At 34.0% G+C, this 20,961-nt stretch overlaps 2 protein-coding genes across 3 annotated transcripts in view; one reads left to right on the plus strand and one right to left on the minus strand.

The window, feature by feature from the left end:
- Window positions 242-5,638, plus strand: LOC109229837. The gene is made up of 2 exons (XM_019395388.1): window positions 242-1,205; window positions 5,544-5,638. The coding sequence occupies exons 1-2, from the start codon at window positions 242-244 to the stop codon at window positions 5,636-5,638; spliced, it is 1,059 nt and encodes a 352-aa protein (XP_019250933.1).
- LOC109230400 (transcriptional regulator STERILE APETALA-like) overlaps window positions 6,417-20,961 on the minus strand; it is a 15,820-nt gene continuing 1,275 nt past the window's right edge. Inside the window, exons 2-4 of one of the 2 annotated variants that reach the window (XM_019395911.1) lie at window positions 8,240-8,387; window positions 7,847-7,978; window positions 6,417-7,104 (exon numbers count right to left, since the gene is read on the minus strand). In XM_019395911.1, coding sequence (XP_019251456.1) covers window positions 6,521-7,104; window positions 7,847-7,978; window positions 8,240-8,387 — 864 coding nt within the window. In that variant the 3' untranslated portion in view covers window positions 6,417-6,520. Of the gene's footprint in view, window positions 7,105-7,846; window positions 8,388-20,961 lie in introns of both variants that reach the window. The other variant, XM_019395910.1, reaches the window with a different exon arrangement.

Consider the following 20,961-nt stretch of genomic DNA (forward strand, 5'->3'; position numbering starts at 1 on the left):
TAATTTCGAGCTGAAGCAAGGGTTGCTTCAAACCCTCCAAATCAACTGTGTATTCAGAGGAAAGATGAACGAAAATCCAAACAATCATCTAATGGACTTCGAGGATATCATGAACACCTTCAATAAAATGGTGTGTCACAAGATGCAGTGTACTTAAGGGCATTCCCCTTCATTCTTGAAAGATGATGCAAAGCACTGGCTTCGAAGCTGGCCCCAGGGATCAATTAGAACATGGGAGGAGATGACCTCAAAGTTTCTTGCTAAATATTTCTCCTCAGCTAAAACGGGCAAGTTAAGAAGAGAAATCCATAACTTTTGCCAGAATGAGACTGAGATTGTGTTTGAAGCATGGGAGAGGTTTAAGGAGATAGTGCGAAAGTGTCAACATAGCGAAATTGAACTCTGGATGCAACTCCAGGACTTTTGGGATGGTTTGACACCGACCTCACGGAGAACATTGAGTAATGCAGCTGGAGGTCCATTGATGAAAAAGACTCCAGAGGAGATAGTCACTATTCTTGATGAATTGTCTGAAGATGCAAATCAGTGGCCCTCGGAGAATGCTGAAAGAAGAAGATCAACTGGTGTTTACCAGGTTGATGCTAACACATCTGTGCAGGTACAACTTGATGCCATGGCAAAAGAAATAAGGAAGCTAACCTTAGCTTCAATACATAATGAGCCTCATGCAGCATGTGACATATGTGGAAGAAGACACCCTACTCATGAGTGTCAAGCTTCAATGGAGGAGGTTAACGCTGTGGGTAATTACAATTTCAATGCAATGGGTCAGAAGCACCCCAGTTTTTCATGGAGTTCACCTGGGGGTACAGCAAATTCATCGCAACAAAATAACTCCAGATTTCAAGGAGCTCCTAGTTTTGGGAATCAGCAGAGGCCGCAGTTTCAGCCTCAACAACCAATTCAATCTGGGTTAGAAGATCTAATGAAATCCTTCATTGTCAAGACTAATGAAAGATTAGATGTTCATGGGGCAGCTATCAAGGAACTTGGGACAAGTTTGCGTAACTTGGAGAGACAAGTGGGACAAATTGCAACTGTATTATCTAAGAGAATCTCAGGTACTCTACCAGCTGATACTGAAAAGAATCCCAAAGAAACAGTAAGTGTTGTGACCTTGAGAAGTGGACAAGTGTTGAAGGATCCAACTCCATTTCACAAAGAAGCTGCGCCTGAAAAAGAAAGTGGGAAGAAACTGAAAATTGAAGATGATAAAAAGGCTGAGAATGCGCTCAAACCCTCAAATTGGAGTCGAACAATCCAAAACTATTCAAATAGTATAAAAACTAATCAATGTATATTCAAAAGTTCATATTTTAACTATTAAAGTGACCACCCAACCCAAAAGGCAAGATTCCCAAAATTCACCCCCGGGCCCACGTGCCTGGATTCCAGAAATTTTCAAAGGAAATTGTTACTCATAACCTTAGGAACATAAATATATGATTTTCACTAAGTTCCATAATCACTTTCGTGGAAAAATCTCATTTTTATAAAAATCCTAGGTTTTCCTCCAAACCCTTATTTTTCACTAATTTTTACATGTTAATCTACCCATAATCTAAGTATTTAACTCACATTTGGTAGAAATTACTTACCTCCAAAAGCTAGGTGAAAATCCCTCTCCAGAAGCTCCAAAAATCTCCCAAGGAGTAAGTGAAATGTGTAAAAAATGTTCTAAGTCCCATATTAAATGAACCTTACTGCCTCCAGCTTTTCCGCACCTGCGGTCAAAGGGCCGCATCTGCGGACAAGAGTCCGCTTCTGCGGAAATTCCTGGGCCTCCTGGGGCCGCTTCTACGGGCGTTTTACCGCTTCTGCGGAGGAGGGGTCGCACCTGCGAATTTGGGATGCCCTCCCTTGGCCACATTTGCGAGACTTAGCCCGCACCTGCGAGCTAGCACCTGCGGTTATGACAGATCTGGGTATTCAGTTGGTTGTTCCAAATTTCCAACTTGGTCTGAGCCTCGTCCGATTGACAGTCGGGGCCCTCGGGGCCCCGCCCCAACATACCAACAAGTCTGGAATCATAAAACGGACTTGCTCGAACTCTCAAAACGCCCAAAACAACATTAAAACTAAGAATCGCACCCCAAAACCAATTGAATCAAACTTAAGAACTTCAAGTTCTTCAATTTACTTTCAATGCGCCGAAACGTACTTAAACAACTCGAAATGACAACAAATATTGCGTGCAAGTCTTAAATGACATTACGGAATTATTCCTGGTCTCGGATTTCCGTTTGGACCTCGACATCACCAAAACCCGCTCCAAACCAAATTTAAACAACTTCTAAAACCTTCAAGAACCAACTTTCACTATCAGGCGCCAAAGATGCTCCCGGATCATTCAAAACCCGATCTGAGCTTACGCCAAGTCTGAAATCACCATTCAAACCTATTGGAACCGTCAGATCCCGATTCCGAGGTCGTTCACTCAAAATGTTGACTGAAGTCAAACTTGGTCTTTTAAGCCAACCTTAAAGAACCAAGTGTTCCGAATTCAACCCAAACTCTCCCAAATCCCCAACCAACCATCCCTGTAAATCATAAATCAGTAAAAGCAAGTACGGGAAGTCTCATTTAGGGGAATAGGGTTCTAGAAAGTAAAACGACCGATCGGGTCGTTACATTTGAACTGGTTTGGTATCAAAATTCGTAGTTAAAATTCTGTTTAAGAATTCTTTTGCGACATATATATCACGCATGTATCTCACACACAGGCAACGGCAGACCCAAAACTTTATACAAGCGGGTTTAATCAAAAATCATGGTTAGTCAATTTGTATAAGTGCAGCAATAAACGGAATTTGTGCACTGCTCTTTTTTGTTCATCAAATTACTTCAAAATGAAGTCATTTATTTTATATTAAAAAAAAGGTAGGGGAAATTTATAAAAAATAACAAAGAAAATTTTGCCCTTTAATTTTTTTAAAAATTTATCTACATAAATTAACAAATTTTATTCGAAAAATTTAGTTAAAGAATATTTAACCTACTTACAAATCGTACTATAACTCTAAGAAATTTAACGTCCAAAGTTGTTATAAACAAAAGACACGAAAAAAGAAAAGTTATAAACTAAACTAATTTATACAAATTGTTAAAGAAAAAGATATTTTACACCAAACTAAACTTTTGAGTATAACACAAATTAACACATTAATAATTTCAATAAAACTAAACTAAACTAAGCTTAAAAAAAATACAAGTAATTTCGATAAAGCACCTGAACAAAAATTTAATTTGCTTTGTAGAAAGGATTACATGTGTTTGAAGTAAAATAGAGGAGTTTAATAAGAATAGCTGTTATTGGATTTAAATAAAGAAAAAGTCATAAAGAAAAGTAAGAACAAAGACAAAATAGGAAACATCAAGGCCTAACAACAAGGAAAATAATAATATACGTTTAGGTAAAAGGCCACAGTTAATTCGCTACTTTAGCAAAGATCCGAACTTGAAACCCTGCCTTACTTTGAACCCGCTTGCCACTGCTCTACAACTTCTGTTAGTGACAAGTGGGTTCATGTATCATAATACTTAACAATTTCATAATTTTCTGATAAAATTTCAAGGTAAAAATAATTAATTTTTCCGACGAAAGTTGGTTTAACTGAACCCCTTCCTTCAAGGTGGGTCCGCCTCTGCACACAATTATACATAGGTTCACATGATATACACATTTGATACACATATGACACATATGTGATATACTGTGAGATACATATATCATTTCTTTCCATATTCATCTTCTACTTCAATTTTTCAATTCAAACCACCTCAAAATTCCACTAAAACATCCCAAAACTCATATTCAAACTTCTTAAGATGTACTCATCTATTCCAACAATACTCACCCAAAAAAAAGTATAAATTTGACCCTTTTTTGCTACAAATAGCTACTTGGCTTATATGAATAAAATTTGATATTGATAATATTTTATGAATTGATCAATTTTTATAATAATTTACTTGTGGGCGGACTTTTTTGAGCAAGTCACATATATAGCCGTCGAGCGCTAACTTAACACAACCGCTTAGCCCATTAATTTTGATTACAAATAATAGCCAAATCATATTACATTTGCTGAAAATAAAAAAAAAAATAAAAAAGCCCAGACCTAGCTCACATCGTCTTTGTCTCTCCCTCTTGCTTCTTAGTGCTTCCCAAACTCCTCGGTGAACATTAATGTGGAAATGACACCAGGCAGTCAGTTTTAAGTATGTTATTTAAAATATATCCATAGTTTACAATATATTTAAAGATTAGCCAATTTCGCTCAAACTTCAGGACACGACGTCCTAGAGTTTAAACCTCATAGTTCAAACTTCATGACATCGTGTCCTAAAGTTAGAAAATTATATCCAAAAGTTCGAATCTTATGTCCTGAATTTTAAATTAGTAGTTCAGAAATTCAGGACACATAGTTCTGAATTTCAAATTAGGAACTCAAAAATTCAGAACATTAAGTCCTTAATTTCTAAATTCAGGACACTTAGTCCTGAAGTTTGGGCGAATTGGCTAATCTTTAAACACATTATAAATTATGAATACATTTTAAATAGTAAGCTTAAAGTGGCTATTGTTGCACTTTTCCCACATTACGTATGTATGGGCCAAAAATTATCTTAGTTATGTTTAGATTATATCAGCATTAAAAGGTCCTTCGAGGGGTGCCACGTGTTACCAATTCAACAAAAGGCATATTCAAGGTCAAAGTGATCTAACAAGAGATGAAGGGCTGGGTCGAGGAGTCAACAGAGATCAAGGTCAAGGATGAGCATTCTTTTTCAACAGAATATGAGCATTCTTTTTCAACAGAATAATAACGGCTTGTTTTAGGATAAGTTTTTAAAGAGAATATTCCAGTGAATATTCTCTGGATCGATACTGTTAGGTTTTGTTGGCACATGTCCCTTTATAAATAGAAAGAGGCATAGTTATAGGGGATATTGAACACTCATTTGTAAGACAACACATTGTCATTCTCTAAAGATTCTTGCTTTATTATACACATACAAAATATACCTTTTTCTTAAGAACCTTGTCTAACTTTTCTCCCACGATCCAAGGAGAATCCAAATATTCAAAGGTCATCAATCATTCATTATTGTTAGAAAGAATATTAAAGAATCTAATCCTTTTCGGGTGACTCGCATGCTTTTATTTACTTAAAATGTCATTCATCGTCATTTAATGTTATCTCCTTCATTTTTGGATCATTGAATATAATAGTGTTGTCATCATTTATTGCTACTCAGATAATACACGTATTATCGTGCTACAAAATCGGTTAATATATCTCTTGGATATTAATATTGGCAAAGATCAACTCTATTTTATTAGAAAATCTAACTGTTTAAACCTAGACCTAAATTTTGGGTCAAACAATTTGGCGCCGTCTGTGAGTATTTCTTAGCTAATATTTTAGTTTTCATTAGATTTACAACTCACGTGATTTGCTAACCTAACGAGCCACAAAGTTTTTCTCCTTCTCTACACGTAGAAATTTCCATGGCAGGTAACCAAGGAAATGGAACTAGGGCGACAGGTGACGTCCCCAGTAACCTCATGAATGCTATCAACGAGAACTACGAAACACTAGCGATGTTGTGACACCCACTGCCTCCCCCAAGCGCGAGAGTCGCCTCCCCCTCATTGTAGCACAACGAAACCAAATGGGAAAGGGGCTTCTACGTCTACAGGAGAAGGGACGCCACTTGCCATGGAATACTATTTGTTCAAATATACCCCTCTTTTGTTAAGTTTGTTTAAGGTAGATATCCAATCCTACGTGGCACTAACATTTGATGAGGTGGATACCACATGGCATGCCAGCTCAGCGCCCCCAATCCATATATAAAAGACTAAAATTTGAAATACAATATTTTTCATGGTAGCGGTAATGGTGGCAACAGTGGTGGAGGAAAAGGAAATTTTAGTGGTGGAAAAAAAATAGAAGGGAGGAGTAAAATGGGTTAGGGGTACTGAGGTGGCCAGCCATGTGGCATCCACCTCATCAAATGTCAATGCCACGTAGGATTGGATGTACACTTTGGATAAACTTAAAGGAAAATGAGTATATTTGAACCAATAATATAACGAGGGGTATGTTTGAACTCAAAGTATATCAAGAAGTATATTTAAATCTTTTCTGATAGTATTGGGGTATATTTTGCACTTTTCCGTTTCGGTAATAACAAAAGTTGCCAAACAAATAGAAGAATCACATTTGAGCTTCAAATTGTTTCACTTCTACATAAAAAAGAGAATTGAAGTCCTCATAACCCTAAATGTTTAAAACCTTTCCCTCCCTCTGACCACTCCCCCAGCCCCCCAGTCCTCCCCACCCCTCTCCCTCCCCCCCCCCCCCTAAAAAAAAAAAAAAGACGTCGTTCCTCATAGAAAATATAACAAAAATAATTAGTCATGTCCAGTTTAATTGTTTTCTACTATACCAATTAGGAAAATGCAAAATCCTAATACCCCCTTCAACTGCTATTGAGCCCCAAAGTCCCACAAATGAATAGTACCATCACTAGAACAAGCTACTATATGCCTTTGATTTGCAAGTGTAGCATTTACTTCCCCTATTCTCTCCCTTAAACTATAAAGATACACCCCATTTTGTACCGCCCAAACCCTAATAACTCCTCCCACATACATTACTGCGTACCCACTACTATTCATGCATCCAACAACTCCACGTTGAGACGCTCCCCTCACGTTAAACCTGCATGCCTCCTCTAAATCCTCCACTCGAAGGACAGTGGCAACGCCCTGGCCGTCCACTGCCACGAGCAACTCGTTCGTGGCATCGAAGGATCCTACGATGAGCACTTGTTGGAAGGATCGTTCTTGGATTATCAGGCCTTGGTTTCGTAAGTTGATTACAACGAGGCGTAGGCCAGTGCATGCCACGGCCGTGTCTTGAGTCGCGATCCTGATACGGGCCACGAGCTCGGTTAACTCGGTGAGGAGGTGCCAACCCATTACTGCTTCTGGATCGGTTAAGTCGCCGCCGACGTAGATTAGCTCCTCCGTTTCACTATTCCATATGTGAAATGCACGCCCAGGCACACCTGAAATATTGTTAAATAAAAAGGAGACACTTTAACACATGCTAAAAAATTTGGATCACGCTACAAATAATCAAATTGAAAGCACTTTTTGATTTTAGCATTTATTAGAATGTAGACTAATGATGAGAAATTAATATAGGTGCAATTAAATTTTTTTTACTCTAAATACCATTTTCCTCTTTGCATGGACAAATGGAAAATTCTACTCTACTTTTTCACATTCTCCTTGTCCATTTTTATTAGAACAACTATACTTGGTTCAACGCGTGATAATGTAAATCAAGGCATTATTATAGTGTTAACCTGCTTTCATCTTTTTTATCGCTCCATCTTTAACAAATACTTTAATTTTTTTAAATTTATTTTTGGGACAGCAAGATAAATAGGAAGATAATTTTTCTATCGTTTTTCCCTAACAGTCCTAAGGAAAAGAATAACATTGCTCAAGGAAAAGTTAATCAAGCTTGTTACACATTTTAACACTATAATATCCTATACTTTCCATCACATTGCTTCATAATTAGTCATGATTGTACAATTTAGTTTTTTAGGAATTTTAATATGTTTTTCTCTCCGTTTTAATTTTTAGGATAAATAATCCACCTTTTAATTAAATGTAATACCCACAAAAATCAACTTTTAGCATTACACTACGTTAGATAAAAATAAAGCATATACAAACACAAATTACTTACGTACGTGACCAAAAAGAAGAGAAAAATAGACAGAGTTGTGAATTCACCTGCATAGAGGCCAACCCACCAATGATCACAGCCAGTGAAGTCTACTAAAGCGCCGTCATTCACCACGTCTCCTAAGTGTGCACGGCGGGGCGGGGTGGCTCCGCTGATGACCGCCACATGTATATCACCATCTAGAGAAGCAAAAACAAGGTTCTCATCCGACAAAATGATCCCGGAAACAGCTCTAGAGTACCGGCCAAGCCGGTCACGGAGTTGGGGATGAAACGTCGATAAATGAACCCTAGTCTGTAGATGAAACAACTGAACCGAGCCGTCGGAGAACCCGGCGGCTAAATGATGATCGGACAACGTGAGACGACGGCAAGAAAGGCCGTCGTTGTTGTCGTTGTTGTTTGTAGGTACAAATTGGAGAGTGTGGTAAATGTACGTACGTTGGCGGAAATTGTTGGAAGTTTGGTGCCAGTATACATATTCGTCGTGCCATGTTTGGCGGAGAAGGTGGCGGCGGTTCCATATTTCGAGGGTTAAATTTTGCCAGAGAAGATCGGAACGTGAAACTGCTCTCCATGTTGAACACACCTGAAAATATTATTAAGAAAATATAAAGTTCAGCAATTTCCCTACAACATTTAGAAATTATGCACATCTTACATTTGATATGATATTCTTTTGTCAAACTAATCTTTCATTTATTATCTCAGTAGTATTGTTTACATCACTAACACAATATATCAAAGTAAAAAAAGTATTCTAAGTTTTGATAAATAAAGTTACTCAGAATTTTTTGGGATGAAAAATAACAAATGATGAAATAACGAATACACACCAATAATAACAACAACAAATCTAGTGTGTACACAATATTATCTCTACCTCGTAGAGATAGAGAGGCTATTTTCACTCTCGGCTCAACAAAGCATAAGCATAAGAAAACAACACCACCACAATAATAACAAATTTAATATAATTTTACAAATATGATATGAGGAGAATAGAATGTAAGCACATCTTATATTTTACTTTATAAAGATAGGAAAATTGTTTCCTATAGACAAACCACGAATACACCGTTATTAGAAATAAGTATATCCCAAAGTTGTGGTTTGCCAAATACGGAGAGAGTCATAGTAGTGGTAGTAGTAGCCAGTTGCCATCGATAACAAACCTATAGAAATAGGTAAGGCAAAAATGAGAGCACAAACACCAACACACTGAGAACTGTAATGAGTGAAGCTAATGCCAAGTCCATCTCAAATTATTAAAGAGTTTGACCAAAATGTTGTTTGGTTTCCAAAATGTCGAGGCATGCAGAGGCTGAGACAGATGGAAAAGACATCCAAAATGGCAATCTGGAGAAGTTAAAAAAAGGAGAATAATGGCACGCGCGTTTTGGGTGCTTTTAACTCTATTTCTTAGTTTTAATTTATGCAAACTTATTTTTTTTTAATCTGGCTTAAAAATAATTTAACCTAATTTAATCAATTTTATTCTTAATGATAAACTTCTATAATCATGTAAATATTACTACACGATATTTAAAATCATCAATTTCATAACTATATAAATGTAATACTCTCTCCGTTTCAAATTAAATGAGGTAGTTTGAATCGACACGGAGTTTAAGGAAAAAAAGAAAGACTTATGAAATTTGTGGTCTTAAAAGCTTAAGGGATAAAGTTTTGTGGGGCCATGACTTTTGTGTGGTTATAAAAGCTTCTCATTAAGGGTAAAATGGGTAAAATGAGAAGTTTAAAGTTGAATTATTTCCAAATTTAAAAATGTGTCATTTATTTTAAAATAGACTAAAAAGAAAAGTACCTCATTTAATATGAAACGGAGTGAGTAACAAATTACAAACTCAATTAACATATTCACATAAATTGACAGCGGAATGGCGGAACAACTACCTAAACTTGCACCGCGAGTATTATCCTACTATAAAAAATTATACTTACTTTTCATATTAATGCCTTTACTCAATCATTTCATATTACGCCCTCTATTTCAATTTATTTGAATCTATTTTCTTTTTGATTTATTCCAAAAAAATGACTCCTTTCTAAATTTGGTAACAATTTAGCTTAAACATACAATTCTGCCCACATGAAAAGCTTTTATAACAACACAAATACTCTGGGCACCATTTTGACTTGTTTAGGACCACAAATTCCAAAAGTCTTTATTTTTCTTAAACTCCGTGCCTACTCATACAGGTTCACATAAATTGAAATAGAGGGAATAATAAATATGGATGATGAATAGGTGCAAGTTTAGGTGCCCCAACATATCCAAAACGATGGTTTCACGCAAGGGCATATACAGAACTTTTCGTAAGTGGTGTCGTTCATAAATAGAATAAATAAATAAATACTTATTATTTAATATCATCTTTTCACAAGGTGAAATCCTTGATCCAATGGTTTAGTTAAATATTATCGTCTAGGGAGCGTATAAGTTTAATTCTCCTTACATGAGTGAAAATAGCACGGGCCAGCTATTTTTCAGATTAATAATCAAAAAATAGCCCGCATTTTCAAAGTGATTGAAAAATAGCCACTATTTTGCAGAAATACGGATAATTCCAGCATAATATGCGGGAATATAGAACTCCTACGTATAAACTTCCACCATATTAATTTAGAACTACGGCTCATTGAAAGTTCTAACATTATATACCAGATTATGGAGCTCTTGCTTTTAAAATTTCCAGCATATTATGTTGAACTCCAACACCTTATGAAATTCCAACACATTATGCTAGAATCTCATACAAAAAAAATTCAAGCTACAGCATATTATACTAGGATATTTCCAAATTATTAAGGATATTTTGTTTAGATTTTATCTTTACATAAAAAATGATTAAATTTCAATAACTTTTGAAACTATGACTATTTTTTAATTATCAGTTGTAAATTTAATTATTTTTTATTTTTCCTCTCATATGACCTTTATAAGTTCAAATACGAGCTTGACCAGTAGACCAAAAAGTACTCTTTATCAAGAAACAATATCACCATTATATTTGTAGACACGTAAAATTTATTCGATTCAAATTAAATAAATAATTTGGATTATATTTTCATATACTAGTCCAGATAAATTATGGGCTAATATATATGGAGTAAATAAGTAAGTCTCAATCCATTGGGCTAGCCCATTTAATTGGGCTAAAGTAATGAACCCACTTCATTAAGCCCAAGATGTCATCTTCCTAGAGGCCCAGTTTGGTGCTACGTGTCAAATGACGTGGCACGCCAAGTCAAATGGAAGAGCCAATAAAACCATGCCACGTGTCAAAATGACAAGGCATGCTCAGTCACACTGAAAGGCTAATGAAATCGCGCCACGTGTGCAAGTGACATGTTCTGGCCAATCAAATGCGGCCATGTCACACTTTAATTTGATTGGTCGGAAAGAGTTTGTTCTTATCATGACTCCTCCCTCCCACAACTATAAATAGGAGTCTTTATAACCTAGAAAAGACACCAGAAGTTATAACAAGAAACAAGAAAGAGCTCGTGGATCAAACACTGCAAATTCCTCCACAAGATTCAAGTTCAAGTTTCAAGCTTCAAGCAATCAAGTTCAAGTTCAAGTTCAAGAACGAAGAACAAATCAAGTATTCAAGCTCAAGAACGAAGAACGATTCAAGTATTCAAGATCAAGAACGAAGTCAAATCAAATACAAGGCGTTCAAGATCAAGGCTACTTGTTCGTGATAAAATTCGTGGCAACAATCAAAGTGTTCGCGACGGATAAATCAAATTCAAATTCAAGATCAAGCTCAAAGGCCCTTGAATTTATACTAGAAAAGTAGAATCAGAGGAATCATAGAGATTGTAACACTCAAAATATTCGAAAATACAAATACTACGATTAGTTGCGTAGTATTTTTCGGTCTTGTATTTTATTTTCTCGACGCAAATTTATTGTCTACAAATTCTGGCACGCCCAGTGGGACAATCTCTACCTCTCATCTCAACTTTTCAATCACCAAAGTTCAAGAACATTGAAATGGCTTCAAAGAAAATCAACTCCGTTTCAACTTCCACCAAAGCTGCTAACTCCAGGTTCTATGCTGATGTGGAAAGCATCCTCGATGTTACCTTTGGAAGCTTCGGACCAGTTACGAGGATCAAAGCAAGCTCTTTAGGACAACAAGCACCCCAAATGTCGTCCGCGTCAACCCCTGTTTTCGGATCTTCATCCTCAAAAGGAGCAAGATCTTCCATAAACGCATCTGAAGGAGGAAGCGATGTTGCTGAAAAGATCAAGAAAACTCTTGCTCTGCTTGATCTCTCCGGATCCAAACACTCTGCCATGAAGGAAGATGATGATGCTTCAAGTGATGGATCCTCCCCACTTACATCATATAGCGTGAGCCGATCAAGGATCAATCTGTGTGAAAATCCATGCTACTCTCCGTCGTCCACGACAATCGTGCAAGCTATGGTGACAAACACTTCATCCATGGAGGAGCAGTTGGCAAACTTGACGGATACAATCGCTGGCTTGACCAAATGCATGCAAAATTAAGAGGCTAAAATTGACAAGCTAACAGATAGGGTGGGAATTTTCTCGTCCGCAATTTATTGTCTACAATATCTTGCTTCATTTTTGTAAAACATTAGTATAAATATTTAATATATTTTTCGGCAAAACAACGTCGGATAAGCCCGCTTCCACCCATATGTGTCCTTCCCTGCTTCACGTGACGGCCATTTGGAGAAACATGGAAAACAGCCTTTTCGCATGCAATAGCCATGTGTGTGGCCGCAACTCCTATATATTATATACAAATCTTCAAACTATCTAGTCATTCCGGGGTTGTATACAACGCATTTCTCGAGATCCGCCACAGGCTGGGCTGAGAGTTGTGGCATGAATAACTATCTACTCCTACGTTTCATATTAGATAAGGTAGTTTGACTCGACATAAAGTTTAAAAAAAAAAAAGAAGACTTTTGAAATTTGTGATCCTAAAAGCTTAAGGAGTAAAAAGTTTATGCAGTCATGACATTTGTGTAGCTATAAAAGTTTCTCATTAAGATTAATTTGTTAAAATGAAAGAGTTTAAAGTTGAATTATTTTCAAATATAGAAATGTGTCATTTGTTTTGAAACAGACTAAAAAGGAAAATACCTCATAATATAAAACGGAGGGAGTAGCATAGTTCGTAGAGCACTTTTAGTGAGCATTTGGACATAAGAATTATAAAATTTCAAACAAAAAAAAAGTAAAAAAAAAATAAATTTAAGTGATGACATAAATATAATATTGGGCTATTTTTGAATTTTTGTAAGTAATCTGAGTGAATATTTTGAAAAACAGTTTTTTAAAATTTTTTAAATTTTCGAAAAATTTCAAAATTCATCTTCAAGTGAAAATTGAAATTTTATGGCCAAACACTAATTCGAAAAAAAAAAAAAGAAATTCTTATGTCCAAACGGGCTGTTAGTCTTCGTAAAATTTTCTTTTGAAAATAAAAGCAGGTTACTTTCTATCATAATTAAAAATATTTAATCATATAATTTTTTTATGCTGATAATATATATAATTAAACGTTAGAGAAAGAAGAGAGAAAATCCTCGTACATATTGTAAACAAAATCAGAACATTCACAATTTTGTTTTGTTCTCGTTTGCTTTTATATTAACTAAATAGAAAAACAAAATAAACAGAAAACTAAGTACGCGTTTGGACATGTATTTCAAAAAAAATTCAAATTTGGAATTTTGCTAAAATTTGAATTGAAGATTAAGTTGTGTTTGGTTATAATTTAATTTTTGCAACATATTTAAATGTCTTTTTTTCAAAATCATGAAACACGATTTATACCACAAAACTTATAAAAAATATCAAAACCACCCCAATTTTCACAGAAAATGCAATCAATATCACATTTTCTAGTTCTACTAACACACAGAAAAGGTGCAAAAGCAGGCATAGCCACATATTTTCATAGCCATATAATCAAGAAAAGGGTCGAGGGGAAACATGTGTTGTACTGTAGACGACGTGGCTTCCCGTGTTGTATTGATGGGGTCATTTTATAAATTTTAAAAATATAGGGTAAAATCTATAAAATTAAAAACTAGCAAATTCCCATTTTCAATTGAAAAACTGGTACCAGTTTTTCAAATTTGAAAATGCATTTTCAAGTGAAATTGAAAAATGGGTAAGATTTTGATAACCAAACATTGTTTTAAAAAAAATTTGAAAAAAGGAAAAATTTTGTATGTCCAAACGGGCTCTAAATTAGTCAAATTTAAGAAAGAAAGGAAGAAAGAAAAATAAGATATATGTGCAGAAAATGGAAGATGCTTAAGTTAATATTTTAATAACCAAATATTACTAGGTATGCAGTTTTGATGCATATTCATACATACTGGGCTTCGATATTCATACTTTCCAAAGCAGTTCTTAAAAAGTATCACACCAATATGTTGAAATTATCTGTGGGATGGTAAGGTGGAAACAAACAGAGTACCCCTAGTAGCTTGGGACCTTATATTTCGACCAAAACAAGCAGGAGGAATAGGTATAAAGGATTGTGTAGCATGGAATGAGGCGGCTATTGGAAAATACGTATGGGATATAACTCATAAGACCGACTCACTGTGGGTTAAATGGATTAACCATATCTATCTCAAGAATATAAATTGGTGGCAATACAATGTAGCAATTGATAGTAGCTGGTAGTGAAAGAAAATTTGTCATGTTAGAGATAAATTGGCAGGAGGCTATGTTCATGGGGATGGCAATCAGCTACAGGGAAGTATACAATCCAAAAAGGATATGCAAGGTTGAAGGGAACTCTAGATAATTGCCAACGGGGAAGATGGGTCTGGAGCAAACAAAACATTCCAAAACATAGCTTTATATGCTGGTTGACTATGTAGAAGAAGTAACTTAAAAAGGACAGGCCGGTACGCAGAGGAATCATTACAGATGGCCTGTGTGTTCTATGTGGAGATGCATTAGAGACTGTTGAGCATTTATTTTATGAATGTCAATTCTCAAGAAGATGCATAACTACAATACTACGGTGGCTAAAGGTCAGAATTACAAACGTTGAAGGACAACTCCTATGGAGAAGAGTAGCAAGGAAAATGGGAGGCAATCTGAGCAGAGAATTTGCTTTTGCAGCCTTGGCAGCGACTAACTACCATGTATGGAAAGGGAGGAATGAAGCCTTATGGCAGAGTTCAGTCCTTAGACCGCACGGAGTATGTGAGCAAATCAAAGAAGAATGCAAAGTGGGAATACTCAACAAGCGGAAAAAGGGCAAGGATAGAAGATGGGTAGAAAATATATATAGATAGACAGATAGAAGGTAGGAATATACATATACAGTTCTTTATATAGTTAGAAGTTAGAGTGAGCTGCTTCATTGGTTTTCTTTCATTGTATTCCCTTCGTTGTCGTCTTCTACAATGATGGGATAAATAAAGATATCTCACTGGGAAGGATACCCCGTGGATTAACTATCCCTTCTATATAGGTTAGCTAATTCCATCATTCTATGGTAAACTTTATTTCGAAATTAGCTAATACGTACATATAATCAAACTTAAGATAAATATGTCACAAATTCTATCATAGGGTTATTATCCTTATCCCTTTTACCAAAACGCATTCTAATTGGTGAAGGGCATCTTTTAGGGGTCGTTAAGTTAAGAAATAAGATATTCCATATTTAATTATTTCGTAATTAGTTATTTTGAGACTGTTATCACACCCTTCTATAGAGATAAAAATAACATTACAATCTCATGATAATTAATCTTGAGATTAGTTATAATGTAATTTTATCCCAATTAAACTATGAATATACTCCGTTATGTATTTAACCTATACTGCATGCATGAAATGAGAGGTAGTTGTCAGAAAAGAATGAGGAGGTCTAGAAAAACAGTGTAAGTAGGGGTCTAAACATAGAGTATAGTAGTACTTGTATTTGGTACATAATGATCCTACTATCAGGGGAGGGGACTCCACAAGAAACACTGTCATTTTCCTTCTTTTTCTGTCACAAATCTGGCTAACAGCAAAACAGTCAGACATAATTAATTAATATCTATCTGCCAATTTAAAATTTTCTTTTTCTACGTGGTAAATATTTGTTTTTAAGATAATTGGCCTTCATTGCACAATAAATATAATTAAGTACTTTATATTCTGATTTTGTTAGATTAAGAGAATTCCTCCCTTTATCTTATTTTTTATGAAATGTTTGAGAATACACGAATTTTGAAATAAAAGCTCTTTTAACACATAAGTTGAATATTATGTAATATATCAAAAAAATTCTTTAAAACATGTAATCTTAAATATGTTACGACACTCATATGACTTTGATGTTATATTATGCATTTGATGTCAAATCAGAAATTGAAAGTCAAAAACTTTACAATATAAAATATACAGTAGTATTCTTCTAGAACAAGAATAACAAGGAATATCGCATGAAATTTAACAAAGAAAATACCTTTAAAAAATCGATACAAACCAATAGCATGTTTAGGCAAGCTTTTAAAATCAGGTATTTTGAAAAGTATTTTTCACAAAAATATTATTTTTATAAAAGTGCTATTGGTGAGAAGAATTTAATGTTTGACAACTAATTAATTTAAAATCTCTTTTGAGGAGTAATTAATATGTGATTAAGTTTTTAAAAAGTATTTTTAAATATGTATTTTTTTCAAAATGAGTGAGAAGTTATTTCTGCTTTAACAAAAAGTACTTTTTTTCCCTTATAAAAGTCTGACCGAACACCTTAACTAAAAAAAAAAAAAAAAATACTTTTGACCAAAAAAGATTTGGCAAAATAAGCTAAAAGTGCGATGCAAGGGTGAAACCCTAATATGAAGTATTTAGTTAATCTTAAAAATCTTGTCGCATGCATTTAGAGATATCGTTATCTTTTCTAAGCTGAAAAAAGATATCTTTTCTAACTAATAAACAACGAACTTGCTTTCCTTTATGAACATGGAAAGGCGCGTTATTTCCCAAACCAAAAACTTTTTAAGTAAATTCTAAATTATTTTCAAGTATATTCTTGGAATTTAGCTGTAAAAGATTAGATACAAGGGACAAGAAATAAGAGGTCAAACTGACAGAAAGAACAGAGATCGACTTCAAAGAGATTAAAAGCAGATCCACAGGTAGATATTAATAAATAAGTCGAAAACTTTTTCCTTTCTGTGGTCCCCACTCCCAAAACACACACAGTGATAAATACAGATACTGACAGTATAAGGCGTGAGCTGAATTTGACCTTATCGGTTCAGATTATAATCTTTTTAAATTATTGAATTTTAAATAATAATTTATACGTATTTATTAAATTTTTAATACAAATACAAAATTTAGACAAAATCTAGTGAGTTCGACAGACTCGTAATTAACACTATGGTTACGCCCCTGACCGCAAGTATATCCAACTCCACGAAAAGCTTCTTATAAACATGGATATAAGTATTGCTTTTTGGATGCAGAATAGATACGATAAAAATTAATTTATAACGGATTTTTTACATCAAATTATATTAATTTATTAGAATTAAATATTATATATAATTAAATTAAAAATATATATTAAGTAACTAATTTAAAATAGTAATATTTGTAACATCATATGTCATGCTATATTTATTTGATTTAGCGTAAATATCTGATACATATAAATTTATGAAATAGACACATCTACTTCTCTTTTTCTATCTTTCATTTCCAAGAAAAGGTTTACTGAGCACCTGTCTCGTTAAGAGCAGCGAATCTTTAACACTTTACAACTTGCTGTTTCTTTGATCTTCTTTTAATAAATCGAAAAATTTTATTTTATGTCTCATACAACTGACACTAGTTATATGAGGTATTTTTTTTGTCTCACAGTTCTATGAATTCAAATTTTTGTGAACTCAGAAGTGTAAGATTGGGATCCACAAATTTGTGAGAGAAAAAGGAGTCTCACACGACTAATGTCAGTTGTATGAAACACACAATAAAACTTCTCTAACAAACCTATTTCTCTGAAATTGAAAATTTTCGAGACAATATATTATCAAATGATTAAACAAAGAAAATGCCCATGCTTTAATTATTTACGCACCTTTACAGACTTCTTTAATTTAAGTGAAATAAGTTGTACCTTGTTAAAGAAAGAAGATGACAGGAATTAAATATTAAAAGGATAATATAAGATATAATTATTTGTTTGTATGGATAAGGTTGGAGAAAGAGGGGAAATTTTGGGTTCATGAACTAGTGTAATAAAGGGGGAATGGGCAATCTTACTTCTTAGACATACTTGGTTTTGGCCAATCTTTCAGTAGACATATTCTTCACATCTATCATATACTCCATCAATTTTAATTTAGATAATGTAATTTGACTTGACATAAAGTTTAAGGGAAAAAAAATATTTATTAAATATATGGTGCTAGAAGCTTAAGGGGCAAAAGTTTAGTGCGATCATAATATTTGTGTGATTATAAAAGTTTCTCCTTAAAGACAAAGTGGATAGAATAAAAAAATTAAAGTTAAATTGTTTATAAATATAGAAATATGTCAATCATTTTTGAACGGACTAATAAGGAAAGTAAGAAAATATGATAAAGCAAGGCCAGCGGTGGTAAAATAGATTGAATATTTCAACTCTTAATCAGAAATCTCATGTTCGAGAGCTAATAGAAAATTTCTTGGTAAAAGCACTTTTGACCTATTAATGACCGGACTTAAAGAATATTCAAATTAATCAGACCACTAAATTCGGAATAAATAGTTACAACCCCCCCCCCCCCCCCCACCCCACCCAACCAAAAAGAAAAACCTATATAGGCAAGGCTTAGGTTGGCAGCATAGAATAGGAATGCACTCTTTTTTTTGTTTCCCACTTAGTGTTCGGCACGCATTGAAGGCCGATTATATTCAGATTCGCATCGCGTAGGGCCCCATTTAGGGGGAAGCGCTCCCTAACTCAAAAAAAAAATTGAAAAATTCAAAAAGATATATTATATAACTCTAAAAATTTTAAAAGGAAAAATAAAATTATTTCGAAGCGCTCCCCAAGTATTTTCTATACCCATGGCTCGAACCCGGGCCTTTGGTTAAGCAAAAACCAATCTCATTCACCGCACTAGGGTCCTTTGGTCGTAGCTAAGCATAATGCACTCTTTAAGAAAGGAGCTAGCTATATATACAGTTTCGTTGTACGTACAATACAAATAAAGAATCTGCAACAAGTTGTTCATTTTAAAATCATACTTCACCTTACTAGATTTGCAAAATAGTTCAGATTTAACAGTTTTCCTGGAAACCAACAAAGGCGTAATGATTAAGAAAAACAAAATACTCCCAATTCATTAGTACAAAAAGAATCGGGAGCATATAATGCTTACATTTTTTAGACTGCAAAATTCAGAAAAAGTGAGTTATATTTACTGTAGTATTTCTTAACTATCGTAATTTCCCACCTACCTAAGAGAGAGTAATGCCCAGAAAACATACTATGATTACCCAAAGGACAAATGAGGAAACAAGCTATACTTAGTATAAAAGAAAGTTCCTTTGGATATTTGTTAAATAAGTACATTCTAAGCAATGATACAATACTTTTATAATTAAAAAAATGTCTTTAAATTTACTTATTTATCCTTATGAGAAACTTTTACCTCTATACAAATATTCTAACATGTCCATAAAATTCTAAAGAAAATATTCTTAATTCATTGACGAGTCAAACTTAGTTTTGAATGGAGGAAGTACTTGTCACTAGTTACGAGGAGCTAGTACTTCCTCCGGTCCTAAGTATTTTTTGACCTTTTTGTAGTCCATAATATTTAATTTTTTGAGATATCAAGAAGAATTTAATTTTTTCTTTTCAAAGTTGTCTTTGAAGTAAAGAGCTTAGGAATAGTTTGTTATATTTTCAATGAGCAAATTAAGATTAATATGGCCTATTTTATTACTCCCTCCGGTCCAAAATAAGTGATTTTTTGGATGTTTTCACACAGATTAAGAAATCCACCTTTTAGCATTAATTAGCAATAGAATTGACCATATTAACCTTTACTATCTCACATAAACACTCCTAACACATATTCCAACACTATTTACTCCAAGGACAATGTAGGAAAAAAATAATTAATTCATTCTTGAAATCTGGAAAAATCACTTATTTTGGACCACAAGAAAAAGGCCAAAAAATCACTTATTTTGGACCGGAGGGAGTATTAATTAATGCTAAAACGTGAATTCCTTAATATATGTGAAAAAAATTAAAAAATCACTTAAAGTGGATCACAAGAAGTATGGGGTATTATCACTTTTAGCTCGCATCAGAAACTATTCACATCTAGTAATTGAAAAGTGTATAAAACTTGTATAATTTTTGTATATAATATACGAATGTATATGTTTTATATTTATATTTATATAAAAAATTTATATATTTTTTACTATTATTTTTACAGCGGCTATGGAGTGTGAAGTATTACATTACATGTGCAAAAAGGAGAAAACCCGCACTTAATGAAGTGAGAGAATTATATATATAAGAAAGGAGAGTCCAAAAGTCAGGGGAATTCTAAAGCTTAAAATGGATGATGCAAAGAAAAGGAAAGGTTTTCAACAAACCAAAAGAACTTTTTTGGCTTCAATATATGCTAGAAAAGGACTGCCCAAGAATGGACAATTCTTGAATAAAGGATTTTTACTGCATATTTCCATCAATAAGCATGAGAAGAAGAAGAAGAAAAATAGATCAAGTTGGAAATTAAAGGCCAAAAAAAAAGGAAAAATAGAAAATAAAATCACTTTTATTTGTTGGCCTAATATTAGTCTGATATACAAGTACAACCTTCCTCAAAAGACTTTTTTTCTGCCCAATTTCGTCGATCATCTTAATGGCAGTAACCAGTTAATAGTACTTTCAACATTTTTTCTACGTTTTCAGAAAAAAATTCAATGCAAAATCTGCATTTTGTCACTATATTTCTAGTTACTTACAACTTCATGGTTTTCATTTGACCAAACTATCCTTACAACCTCTTAGCATAATGATTATTTCTAATATTTTCTGTTTATAGAGATAATTACGCCTGACTAATTTACCATATTTATGTAGGTTCATTCACATTCTCCCCCC

This window comes from Nicotiana attenuata, chromosome 7 (assembly GCF_001879085.1).
Source record: "Nicotiana attenuata strain UT chromosome 7, NIATTr2, whole genome shotgun sequence".
Lineage (NCBI taxonomy): Eukaryota > Viridiplantae > Streptophyta > Magnoliopsida > Solanales > Solanaceae > Nicotiana > Nicotiana attenuata.